General features: G+C 53.4%; 1 protein-coding gene across 3 annotated transcripts in view; it reads left to right on the forward strand.

Annotated features, from left to right (window-relative positions):
- The window catches only part of GABRP (gamma-aminobutyric acid type A receptor subunit pi), a 25,618-nt gene that overhangs the window by 1,988 nt on the left and 13,630 nt on the right, over nucleotides 1-10,000 (forward strand). Inside the window, exons 1-6 of one of the 3 annotated variants that reach the window (XM_060197139.1) lie at nucleotides 1,009-1,044; nucleotides 1,130-1,226; nucleotides 1,643-1,755; nucleotides 6,130-6,197; nucleotides 7,459-7,646; nucleotides 7,905-7,987. In XM_060197139.1, the coding sequence (XP_060053122.1) occupies nucleotides 1,041-1,044; nucleotides 1,130-1,226; nucleotides 1,643-1,755; nucleotides 6,130-6,197; nucleotides 7,459-7,646; nucleotides 7,905-7,987 (553 nt within the window). In that variant the 5' untranslated portion in view covers nucleotides 1,009-1,040. Of the gene's footprint in view, nucleotides 1-1,008; nucleotides 1,045-1,129; nucleotides 1,227-1,642; nucleotides 1,756-6,129; nucleotides 6,198-7,428; nucleotides 7,647-7,904; nucleotides 7,988-10,000 lie in introns of those variants that run through there. The other 2 variants (XM_060197138.1, XM_060197140.1) reach the window with 2 other exon arrangements.

The raw sequence follows: 10,000 nt of genomic DNA on the forward strand, positions 1-10,000 counted from the left end.
TGCTGTGGAAGTGTACACGGTTATCTTGCAATCTGGTAGTCTACAATTCATCACAAAAAAAAAAAAATGAGAAAGAAATAAGAATACTATTTTTGCTGGTGATTTAACACTAGTTGAAGAGCCTGAGGTGACAGGGCCATAGTTGCACGTGGCCCCCACCTCCCTCCTCCCCTCAAGGACAACCATCACCATGATTTTAGAGTCTGGGACAGTCACCTCCTACCTCTTCCTGCGTCTGGTCTCTCCTGACACCTCCAGCCTGCATGGTGCCTCCATGCCACTCTCCCTCCCAGAGCCCCAGCCACTGCCCCCCACCCCCTGACTTCTATGACTTCTACCCGACGATGCCCAAAGGATCCTGGAGAGAATAAGGCAGCACGCAGCCAAGTTACAGGGAGTTTGTGAGAATAGACAAGTTCAGAGATAGTCACCAGCAAAGGATAAGGGCGGCAGTAAGAAGGAACCATCTGCCTCACAGGTTTTTATTAAAGTGAACGGAACACACCCAGGAGCGAGTGGCCTTGTGCCTTCTCGCCACTATGGTGTCCAGCCACACCATAGTGGGTCTGTTCTGTAAATATTTACTTAGTGTGTGGAAGAATAAATATCAAGTAAAAAGAATAAACAAAGGGGCTGGGCAGTAGCACAGCGAGCGGGTTAAGTGCATACGTCATGAAGTGCAAGGACCAGCACAAGGATCCCGGTTCAAGCCCCCCGACTCCGCACCTGTGGGGGGTCGCTTCACAGGTGGTGAAGCAGGTCTGCAGGTGTCTATCTTTCTCTCCCCCTCTCTGTCTTCCCCTCCTCTCTCGATGTCTCTCTCTCCTATCCAGCAACAACAACAATAATAATAACGACAACAACAAGGGCAAAAAAATATGGCTCCCATATGGATTCATAGCGCAGGCACTGAGCCCCAGTGATAAACCTGGAGGCAAAGAAGAAGAAGAAGAAGAGGAGGAGGAGGAGGAGGAGGAGGAGGAGAAGGAGGAGGAGGAGGAGGAGGAGGAATAATCAGGCCATCCCAAAGGCAGTCACTGATGAGTAGGGAACTGACTGAGCCAGTGCTGCAGGAGGGGGAGGAGAGGCCCATGGGGCGCTGCCTCTCACCTGTCCTCTGTGTCCCCAGGTGGCCTCTCCCCACTGGCCTCTCTGCTGCAGCAGCTCCCCAGCATGAACCCTCATCTGCACCTGACCATCCTCTTCCTGAGCCTCACCACCGGGGGGTAAGCAGACCGGACTCTCTGGGCTGGTGTGGGGGCTCCGTGTCTGAGCGGGAAGGCGGGTGGTAGCCTGGCCTCCCACGGCCCTGGGCGACTCAGCTCTCTGCACTGGGTCCAATGGGGGCCCTCAAGTGGACATGAACGAACCCCTTTCCTTTTTTATTGTTTTCATTTTATTTATTATTGGGTAAAGACAGAGAGACACTGAAAGGGGAGAGAGAGAGATACCTGCAACCTCGCTTCCCAGTTTGTGAAGCTTTCCCCTCCCTCAGGTGGGGGGAGCAGGGGCTTGAACCTGGGTGCTGTGCCAGGGCCCCCAGAGACCTGCAGCAGAGGGTGGGCACAGGCACGAGTCCAGCAGGGATTCTATAACACACGCACGCACACTCACACCTGCCCCACGCTGTCTGCTCTTGCAGGCTCTGCATCCTGGGCCTCCAGGCGGAGGCCACTCGCAGTGACAAGCTGTCCCTGCCCGGCTTCGAGAACCTCACGGCGGGCTACAACAAGTTCCTCAGGCCCAACTTTGGCGGTAGGTCAGCTTCTCCTTGCTGGGTTTGGCCAGCTCACACAAGGAGATGACAGGCCGGGGTGGCCGGGGAAACCGTGCTTGCTGGCCAGCCATGTGACGGTGACAGGCAGGGACGAACAGGCCATCACATGCCCTGCCTGGCCCCCAGCGGACACGGAGAAGCACAGCTGCCCCTGGAATGCCACGGGCCTGGACGCCAGGCCTGCTTCTCGGCGGCGTTTCCCCGCTGTGGGTTCAGCCAGCCACGGGCCTGCTGGTTGAGCATGAGGAAGGAGGAGGCAGAGGAGGGTCTGTCCAGCCTCCTTCTCATGGAGGCAGGTGTCTGCAGGGCAGGCTGGGGAAGAGCTTGGACCCAGTCCCCACAGATACAGATGACCCACTGTTGTTTCAGTGGTGCAGAGGTCAGAACCTGTCCCCCAGCCCAGCACTTGTTCAGGGCTTGAGGCCTCTGTCCACTGCAGAGGCCACGGGGCTCCTAACAGCCACCCCAGTGCCTTTGCTGCTGCTCTCATGTCTCGTGGTGTCTTAAAATATATTTTATTTGCTAGGACAGAGAAAAACTGAGAAAGAAGTGGGAGACAGAGAGGGAGAGACACCTGCAGATCTCCAGCTGGTCTTCTGTGCGCACACACACACACACCTGGGTTTTGTTCAGCAAACGCTGCCCTGCAGCCTGGCATCCTCCTGAGATCTTCGGCAGAATCCCGAGCCTTTGCACACCTGCCTGGCACAGCCACTGTGGAGAGCCCCTCGTCTCCCCCTCCACGTCCCCACCTTCTGGCAGTGCACCCCAGAGGCCCCCAGACCTCCTGGCCTCCCTTCTTCCAACCCAGGTGCTTGGCAAAGTCCCATCCCCCCTTTTTTCTTCACACCTCCAGAAAAGGGCTTCTTCCTCTGAGAAGCTTCCCCTGGTTCCTCCAGGCCTCACTGCTTTTCTTCACACTCTGCAAAACACAACTGCAAAGACACATCACATATCTTTCTCTTCCCTCACCTCCCTCCCCACCTCTCTCTCTCTCTCATTCTCTCTCTCTCATCCCTCCTTGCTGTCTCCAAGCAGGTTACGTTTCTATAATGTGAGACTAGGGGCCAGGTGGTGGCACACCTGGTTAAGTGCACGTTATAATGCACAAGGACCTGGGTTCAAGCCCCCAGGCCCCACCTGTAGGGGAAAAGCTTTGCAAGTGGTGAAGCATTGTTGCAGGTGTCTCCCTGTCTCTATCTACCTATCTCCCCATTTCCTCTTGATTTCTGGCTGTTTCTATGCAATAAAGATAATACCCATTTTTTTCTTAACTTGAGACTGAGCCAGTCTTGTTACCTGGAGCAGAGAGCTGCACAGGCCCGGCTCGGCTGTGTAGCAAATGCCTTTTCTCTCTGGGCCTCAGTTTCCCCCTTTCTGCTCAATGGGGCATGCCGTCTGCCTCACAGATGCCCACAGAGCAGAAGACTTTGGGTGGGCCCAAGCAGAGGTGAGGGAGGAGAATGAGGTTCCTTGGGCTGTTAAAAAAAGAAGAGGAGGCGTTAGCACAGTATGTTAGAGTACAGGGCTTGCACCTCCAAAGTCCCAGGTTCAATTCCCTGCACACGATTCTACCACAGCCCAGCAGTTTCTGTGGACTCATTCACCCTCATAAAAATACATAGGTTTGGGAGTCGGGCGGTAGCGCAGAGGGTTAAGCGGTTAAGTACACTTGGCGCGAAGCACAAGGACCGGCGTTAAGGATCCCGGTTCGAGCCCCTGGCTCCCCAGCTGCAGGGGAGTCGCTTCACAGGCGGTGAGGCAGGTCTGCAGGTGTCTGTCTTTCTCTCCCCCTCTCTGTCTTCCCCTCCTCTCTCCATTTCTCTCTGTCCTAACAAAGACGACATCAATAACAACAATAATAATAACTGCAACTATAAAACAACAATGGCAACAAAAGGGAATAAATAAATAAATATGAAAAAATTCTTTAAAAATTACATAGTTGTTTTTTTTTTTTTTTTTTTTTTAAAAACTAATGACAGGGTTCCCTGAAGTTGTTTAGAAGGTGGCACACTGGGCCGTGTACACAGGGACCCAGCTTCAAGCTGCTCCTGCCCACCTGTGGGGGGGACTTGGGATGCAGGTGTCCTTTCTCCCTCTCTGTCCTCCCCTTCTGTCTCAATTTCTGTCGGTCCTATAAAAAAAAAAAAAAAGTTAAAAAGACAAATGGCCCTCAGAAGATGAGGTTCTTGAGTCCTCATGATGGGTCTGGAGTAAGGCACCTGCATTTCTGTGGCGGCCAAGGCTCGGGGAAGGGTCACTGTCCTTGATGTCTGTCCACACAGGCCCCGGGACTCCAGGGCTGGGAGGGAGCCCAGGGCTGTGGGCACAGGCCCCGCTTGGACCTCTTTGCTTCCCTCTCGTGACCATTCTTGGTAACTGCAAGCACAGCCTAGGGTCCAGACAGCTCTCTGCCTCCCTGCTCTGAGGCTGCACAGTGCCTGTCAATGTTCTCACGAGCCTACGGCATCATCCAGATGAGGAAGCTGCCATCCTGAAGGTCTGGTAGCTGTCTCCAGGAATCCGCCTGCCTCTGGCCCCTGGATGGATGTTCCTTCGCCTTGTCCAGTCTTGGGCAGCAGACTGCCTGGCCTGGCCTGGCCTGGCTCCAGAGAACAGTGGCCCTGAGGCCTCTGCCTGTGGATCTGCCCAGCTCTGCAGGAGCCTGGCCTGTCTGCAGGGACTCCAGGAGCAAGCCAAGCAAAAAAAAAAAAAAAGGTTCTGAAATTCTAAATATCTCATATTTGCTAAGAGGAGGAAAGTATTAGAAGGTGGGAACTCAGCCACGAGCAGTTTTGAATGCCATCTGCTGGTAAGATCACTTTGCTGAGAAGGGAAAAGAAAATTTTTTTCTGTGTACAAACCCCAAATCTCTATTACAGCCTAAATAATTAGTCTCTGGCACACTCCTTAGGAAAAAAAGCAAATCTTCCAATAAAGAAGCAAGAAACTCTCTTTGCACACACTAGTGAAAGGGGCGTGGGCTCCCTTGCGTATTATGCTGACTATGTCCTTGTGCCTTTTTTTTTTTTTTTACTTTTTAAAAAAAATTTTTAAATTTATTTTCCCTTTTGTTGCCCTTGTTGTCTTTTTATTGTTGTTATTGATGTCGTCGTTGGTGGATAGGACAGAGAGAAATGGAGAGAGGAAGGGAAGACAGAGGGGGAGAGGAAGACAGACACCTGCAGACCTGCTTCACCGCCTGTGAAGTGACTCTCCTGCAGGTGGGGAGCCGGGGGCTCGAATCGGGATCCTTGTGCCAGTCCTTGTGCTTTGCGCCACGTGCGTTTATCCCACTATGCTACTGCCCAACTCCCTGTGCCTTTTTTATTCTGCAGAAGGGAGACACACTTTACACAACCATCCCTGAGGGAGGGGAAACAGAAGTTAACTTTGTACTTTATTTTATTTTATTTATTTATTTATTATCTTTATTGGATAGAGACTGTCAGAAATGGAGAGAGAAGGTGGAGATAAAGAGAGAGACAGAGAAAGACACCTGCATCCCTGCTTCACCACTTTCAAAGCTTTCCCCCCGCAGGTGGGGACCGGGATCTTGAACCTGGGTCCTTGCGCATTGTAGCATGTGCGCTCAACCAGATGCCCCACCACCCGGCCCCCAACCTTTTAGTTTATATACTACCAGAGTGTTTAAAATTCTAGGGGGGTGGGAAGTGGCACACTTGGCTAAGTGCACATGTTACAATGAGCAAGGACCCAGGTTTGAGCCTCCGGTCCCCTCCTGCAGAGGGAAAGCTTCACGAGTGGTGAGGCAATGCTGTAGGTGTGTGTGTCTCTCTCTCCCTCTCTATCTCCCCCTACCCTTTTGATTTCTGGCTGTCTCTACCTATTAAATAAATGTGGTGTGGGAGGTTGCAATCCTAGACCTGATACCCCCAAACCCTCAACCCCAGCATCAAGTATGCCAGAGCTAAGCAGTGCTCTAGTCTCTCTCTTTTTAAAAAAATTTTTAGAAATATTTATTTATTTGATAAAGATAGCCAGAAGTCAAGAGGAAGGGGGAGACAGAGAGGGAAAGAGAGAGACACCTGCAGCCCTGCTTCACCACATGCAAAGCCTTTCCCCTGCAAGTGGGGACCAGGGGCTCGAACCCCAGTCCTTGAACATTGCAACATGTGCTCTTAACCAGGACACCACCCGGCCTTCCCTCTCACTGTCCCTTAAAAAGATAAAACCTTTGACAGTAGAAGAACCTTTAAATTTTTTTAAATTTTATTTTCAATAGGCAAGTGTTTCATTTGGAAAGTTCTAGAATGTTTCTGAGCACTCACAGTCAGTGTTGAGCAGCCTCTAGCTGCGCGACCACGTGGGTCTTTCTTCACCCCCAGGGGATCCGGTGCAAATCGCCCTGAATCTGGACATAGCCAGTATCTCCAGCATCTCAGAAAGCAACATGGTGAGTGTGGCCCTCTGTGCCCCCTCTCCTGGCATGGGGTCCCCTCCTGGGGTTCACTGAGGTTGGACCTTCTATCACCCTGTGGACAGAGCCAGGCCAGGCAGGGCAGCTGACATCCCTGTCCCCAAACTCAACACTTGAAAGAATGGCCCTTGGCAAACAGACCTTGTGAGTGTCAGAAGCAATCTGACAGGTGGGTGGGCGGGAGGTGGTGCCGCCAGTTAAATGCACACGGTACTTGCTGCATGCAAGGAACCACACAAGGATCTGGGTTTGAGCCCCGGCTCCCCACATGCGGCAGACCTGCTTCACAAGTGGCAAAGCAGGTCTGCAGGTGTCTCTCTTTCTCCTTCTCTGTCTCCCCCTTCTCTCTCAATTTCTCTCTGTGCTATCCAATAAGATGATGGGGAACTTAGGGGGGGGCGATGGCTGCCAGGAGCAGTGGATTCACAGTGCCAGCTCTGAACCCCAGCGACTGGAGGCAAAATAAAAAAAAACTTAGGGGTGGGGGTGGAGGGGGAGAGGTAGTCAGGGAGGATCATGTGCACAACGTGAGGCCAGGGGGCAGAGTGAATGGGGGTGACCAAGCTGACAGCCAGGTGACGGAAGAGAAGTGGGGGCGGGGCTGAGGTGACACTGAAGGGCTTTGCCCTGGGGGACAGGGGGAGTCAGTCCTGCACAGCCCAGATGCCTGGGCTCCTCAGGCCCGGTCAGGCTGCGGAAACACCTACGACCAAGCGGTTCATGAGCTCTCACGCTAGTCAGAGGAGGCGCCCAGGGCTCCTGTGGGCACAGAGCAACAAGCTGGGAGGATTTGGGGGGAGAAAGGGGGCTCCCGTTGTCTTCCTGTTCCCTCAGGAGGTACTGTATTCACTTAGTGACCTTAAGTGGGGGTGTTTTCAGACCCCTATGTTTTCATGGTTTTTGTTGTTTGTTTGCTTCTAGGGTTACTGCTGGGGCTCGGGTGTTGGCAATGTGAATCCGCTGCTGCTAGCGGCCACTGTTTCCATTTTATTGAACAGGACAAAGAGAAATTGAGAGAGGAGAGAGAGATAGATACAGAGAAAGACAGATATCAGCAGACCTGCTTTGCCACTTGGGAAGCATCCCCCCTGCAGGTGGGGAGCTGGGGAGCTCGAACCCAGATCCTTGTGCGGGTCCGTCCTGTCCTGGGCGCTTAACCCGGCACACCACCGCCCGGCCCCTGGGGGTCCCCTCTGTCTGCCCCCAGGATTACACGGCCACCATCTACCTGCGGCAGCGCTGGACCGACCCGCGGCTGCTGTTCGAAGGCAGCAAGAGCTTCACCCTGGACGCGCGGCTGGTGGAGTTCCTGTGGGTGCCGGACACCTACATCGTGGAGTCCAAGACGTCCTTCCTGCACGAGGTCACCGTGGGCAACAGGCTCATCCGCCTCTTCTCCAATGGCACTGTCCTGTATGCACTCAGGTGGGACCCCCTGAGCCCCCGGGGTGGGGGTGGGGGTGGGGGCGGCTGGGAGCTCACGCAGCAGCTCAGATGGCAGGGGTCACCCCACCCCCATTCCCGTCCTCTGCAGTCTTGGGCCCCTGCCCCCAAAGTGAAGGGGACGGGCTGGACGCAAGCATGAAGAGCAGAGAGGGCACCTGGGTCCTGGCGCAGACTGGCTCTTCCTGGGGAGCCCAGAGGCCCCCGTCCACACCCGGTCACTCCCTGCCCCTTCCCCAGAATCACTACGACCGTCGCCTGCAACATGGACCTGTCTAAGTACCCCATGGACACACAGACATGCAGGCTGCAGCTGGAGAGCTGTGAGTGCCCCCCGGGGTGGGCCTGGGTGGCTGGGAGCCCCCACACATACACACACACACTCTTCTGGGTGGTGGTGACAGCCGGCTTGGTTTCTCCGGGCACACGTCCAAAGGGACACATGTGACCACCTTTGGGGAGGAGGCCAGGGAGCACTGGCACCAAACATTCCAAACCCATCAGAGTGGATGAGACAGCCAAGGACAGGGAACAGCTCACACTTGAGTGCAAGGGTTTGAGCCTCTAGTCACCACATGGAAGCACCATGCACAGGGGAAATGAGGCCATGGTCTCTCTCCTCCTCTGTCTCTGTCTCTCTCTTCTCTGTCTCTGTCTCTGTCAATATCTCTCTACTCTGTCTCCTCCTCTGTCTCTGCCTCTGTCTCTCTCTTCTCTGTCTCTATCTCTCTCCTCTGTCTCTTCTGTCTCTGTCTCTGTCAATATCTCTCTACTCTGTCTCCTCCTCTGTCTCTGCCTCTATCTCTCTATCCTCTGTCTCTGTCTCTTCTGTCTCTGTCTCTCTCTCCTCAGTCTCTGTCTCTGTCTCTCTGTCTCCTCTGTCTGTCTGGAAATAGGAGGGATCCGCAGGGAGTGGTGGACTCAAAGAAGCCCAAAGCCCTGGTAGGGTTTTAATAATAATAGTAAGTCATCATTAAGTAATAAAAATAAATCAATAACAATAATCAAAGATGGAGAAAATGGAGATCAGTGAGACATGGAGTGAAGTCGAGTCTCTGCTCAGGGATGGAGAGTAGAAAGGACACAGAGGGGCGGGCGGCGGTGCAACCGGGTAAGCACACATAGTACTAAGCACAAGGACCTGCACAAGGATCAGGGTTTGAGCCCCGGCTTCCCACCTACAGAGGGGTCACTTTACAAGCGGTGAAGCAGGTCTGCATTGTCTGTCTTTTTCTCTTCCTCTCTATCTCCCCTCCTCTCTCAATTTCTCTCTGTCCTGTCCAATAAAATGGAAAAAAGACAGACTCTCCCTCTCCCTCCCCCTCTCCCTCCCCCTCTCCCTCTTCCTCACCCTTTCTCTCTCCCTCTCCCTCTTCCTCTTCCTTTTCCTCTCCCTCTCCCTTTCCCTCTTTCTCACCCTTTCTCTCTCCCACTCCCTCTACCTCTACCTCTCCCTCTTTCTCACCCTTTCTCTCTCCCTCTCCCTCTCCCTCTTCCTCTCCCTCTCCCTTTCCCTTTTCTCACCCTCTCTCTCTCCCTCTCCCACTCCCTCTCCCTCTCCCTCACACTCTCTCTCTCCCACTCTCCCTCTCCATTTCCCTCTCCCTCTCTCTTTGCCTCCAGGCAGGGTTATTGCTGGGGCTACGTGCAGGCACTACTAATACACTGCTCTTGGTGGCCATTATTTTTCCCATTTTATTGGATAGGGCAGAGAGAAATTGAGAGAGGAGGGGGAGATAGAGAAAGACAGACACCTGCAGATCTGCTTCCTGCTTGTGAAGTGTCCTCCCTGCAGGTGGGGAGTGGGGGCTTCGAATCTCTCTCTGTGTGTCTCACAAATACATCTAATACATCTTTAATGACAAAGTTAAGCTTAATACTGATGCCCACTTGCTAAATTGTGCCGGGATAGCTTCGCTGGAGAGAGAGACGAGGAACTTGTGGCGGTGTGGTAATAACGATTCTTTATTGATGCGGATTGCCCAGAGTCGGTTGTGAGCACAGCGGGTTTAGGCCACGTGGAGCTAGCAAAATGGCCGCCTCCCGCTATGCACGTCAGCCCTTCTCCAGGTCGGGATGTGGAAGAGAAAGATATCAAAACCAGGAACAGCAGTGGGCTTGTAGGGTAAAAACAGAAGTGGCAAATGGGGAACGGGATTGGCTAGGAAAGGGGGTGGAGAAAACAAGGCATTCTGGGACGGCAGCAAGCTTCCTTATCAGCTGTTGCAAAGGTTCTAACCAGTGGGATTAACCAATACCCTGCAGGCAGGGTGGGTCTCAGGCAAAAGTATGATTATGTAAACAGACCACAGCATCAAGCAATGCAGGGGAGCTGG

The sequence above is a fragment of the Erinaceus europaeus genome, chromosome 9, assembly GCF_950295315.1.
Source record: "Erinaceus europaeus chromosome 9, mEriEur2.1, whole genome shotgun sequence".
In the NCBI taxonomy this organism is placed as follows: domain Eukaryota; kingdom Metazoa; phylum Chordata; class Mammalia; order Eulipotyphla; family Erinaceidae; genus Erinaceus; species Erinaceus europaeus.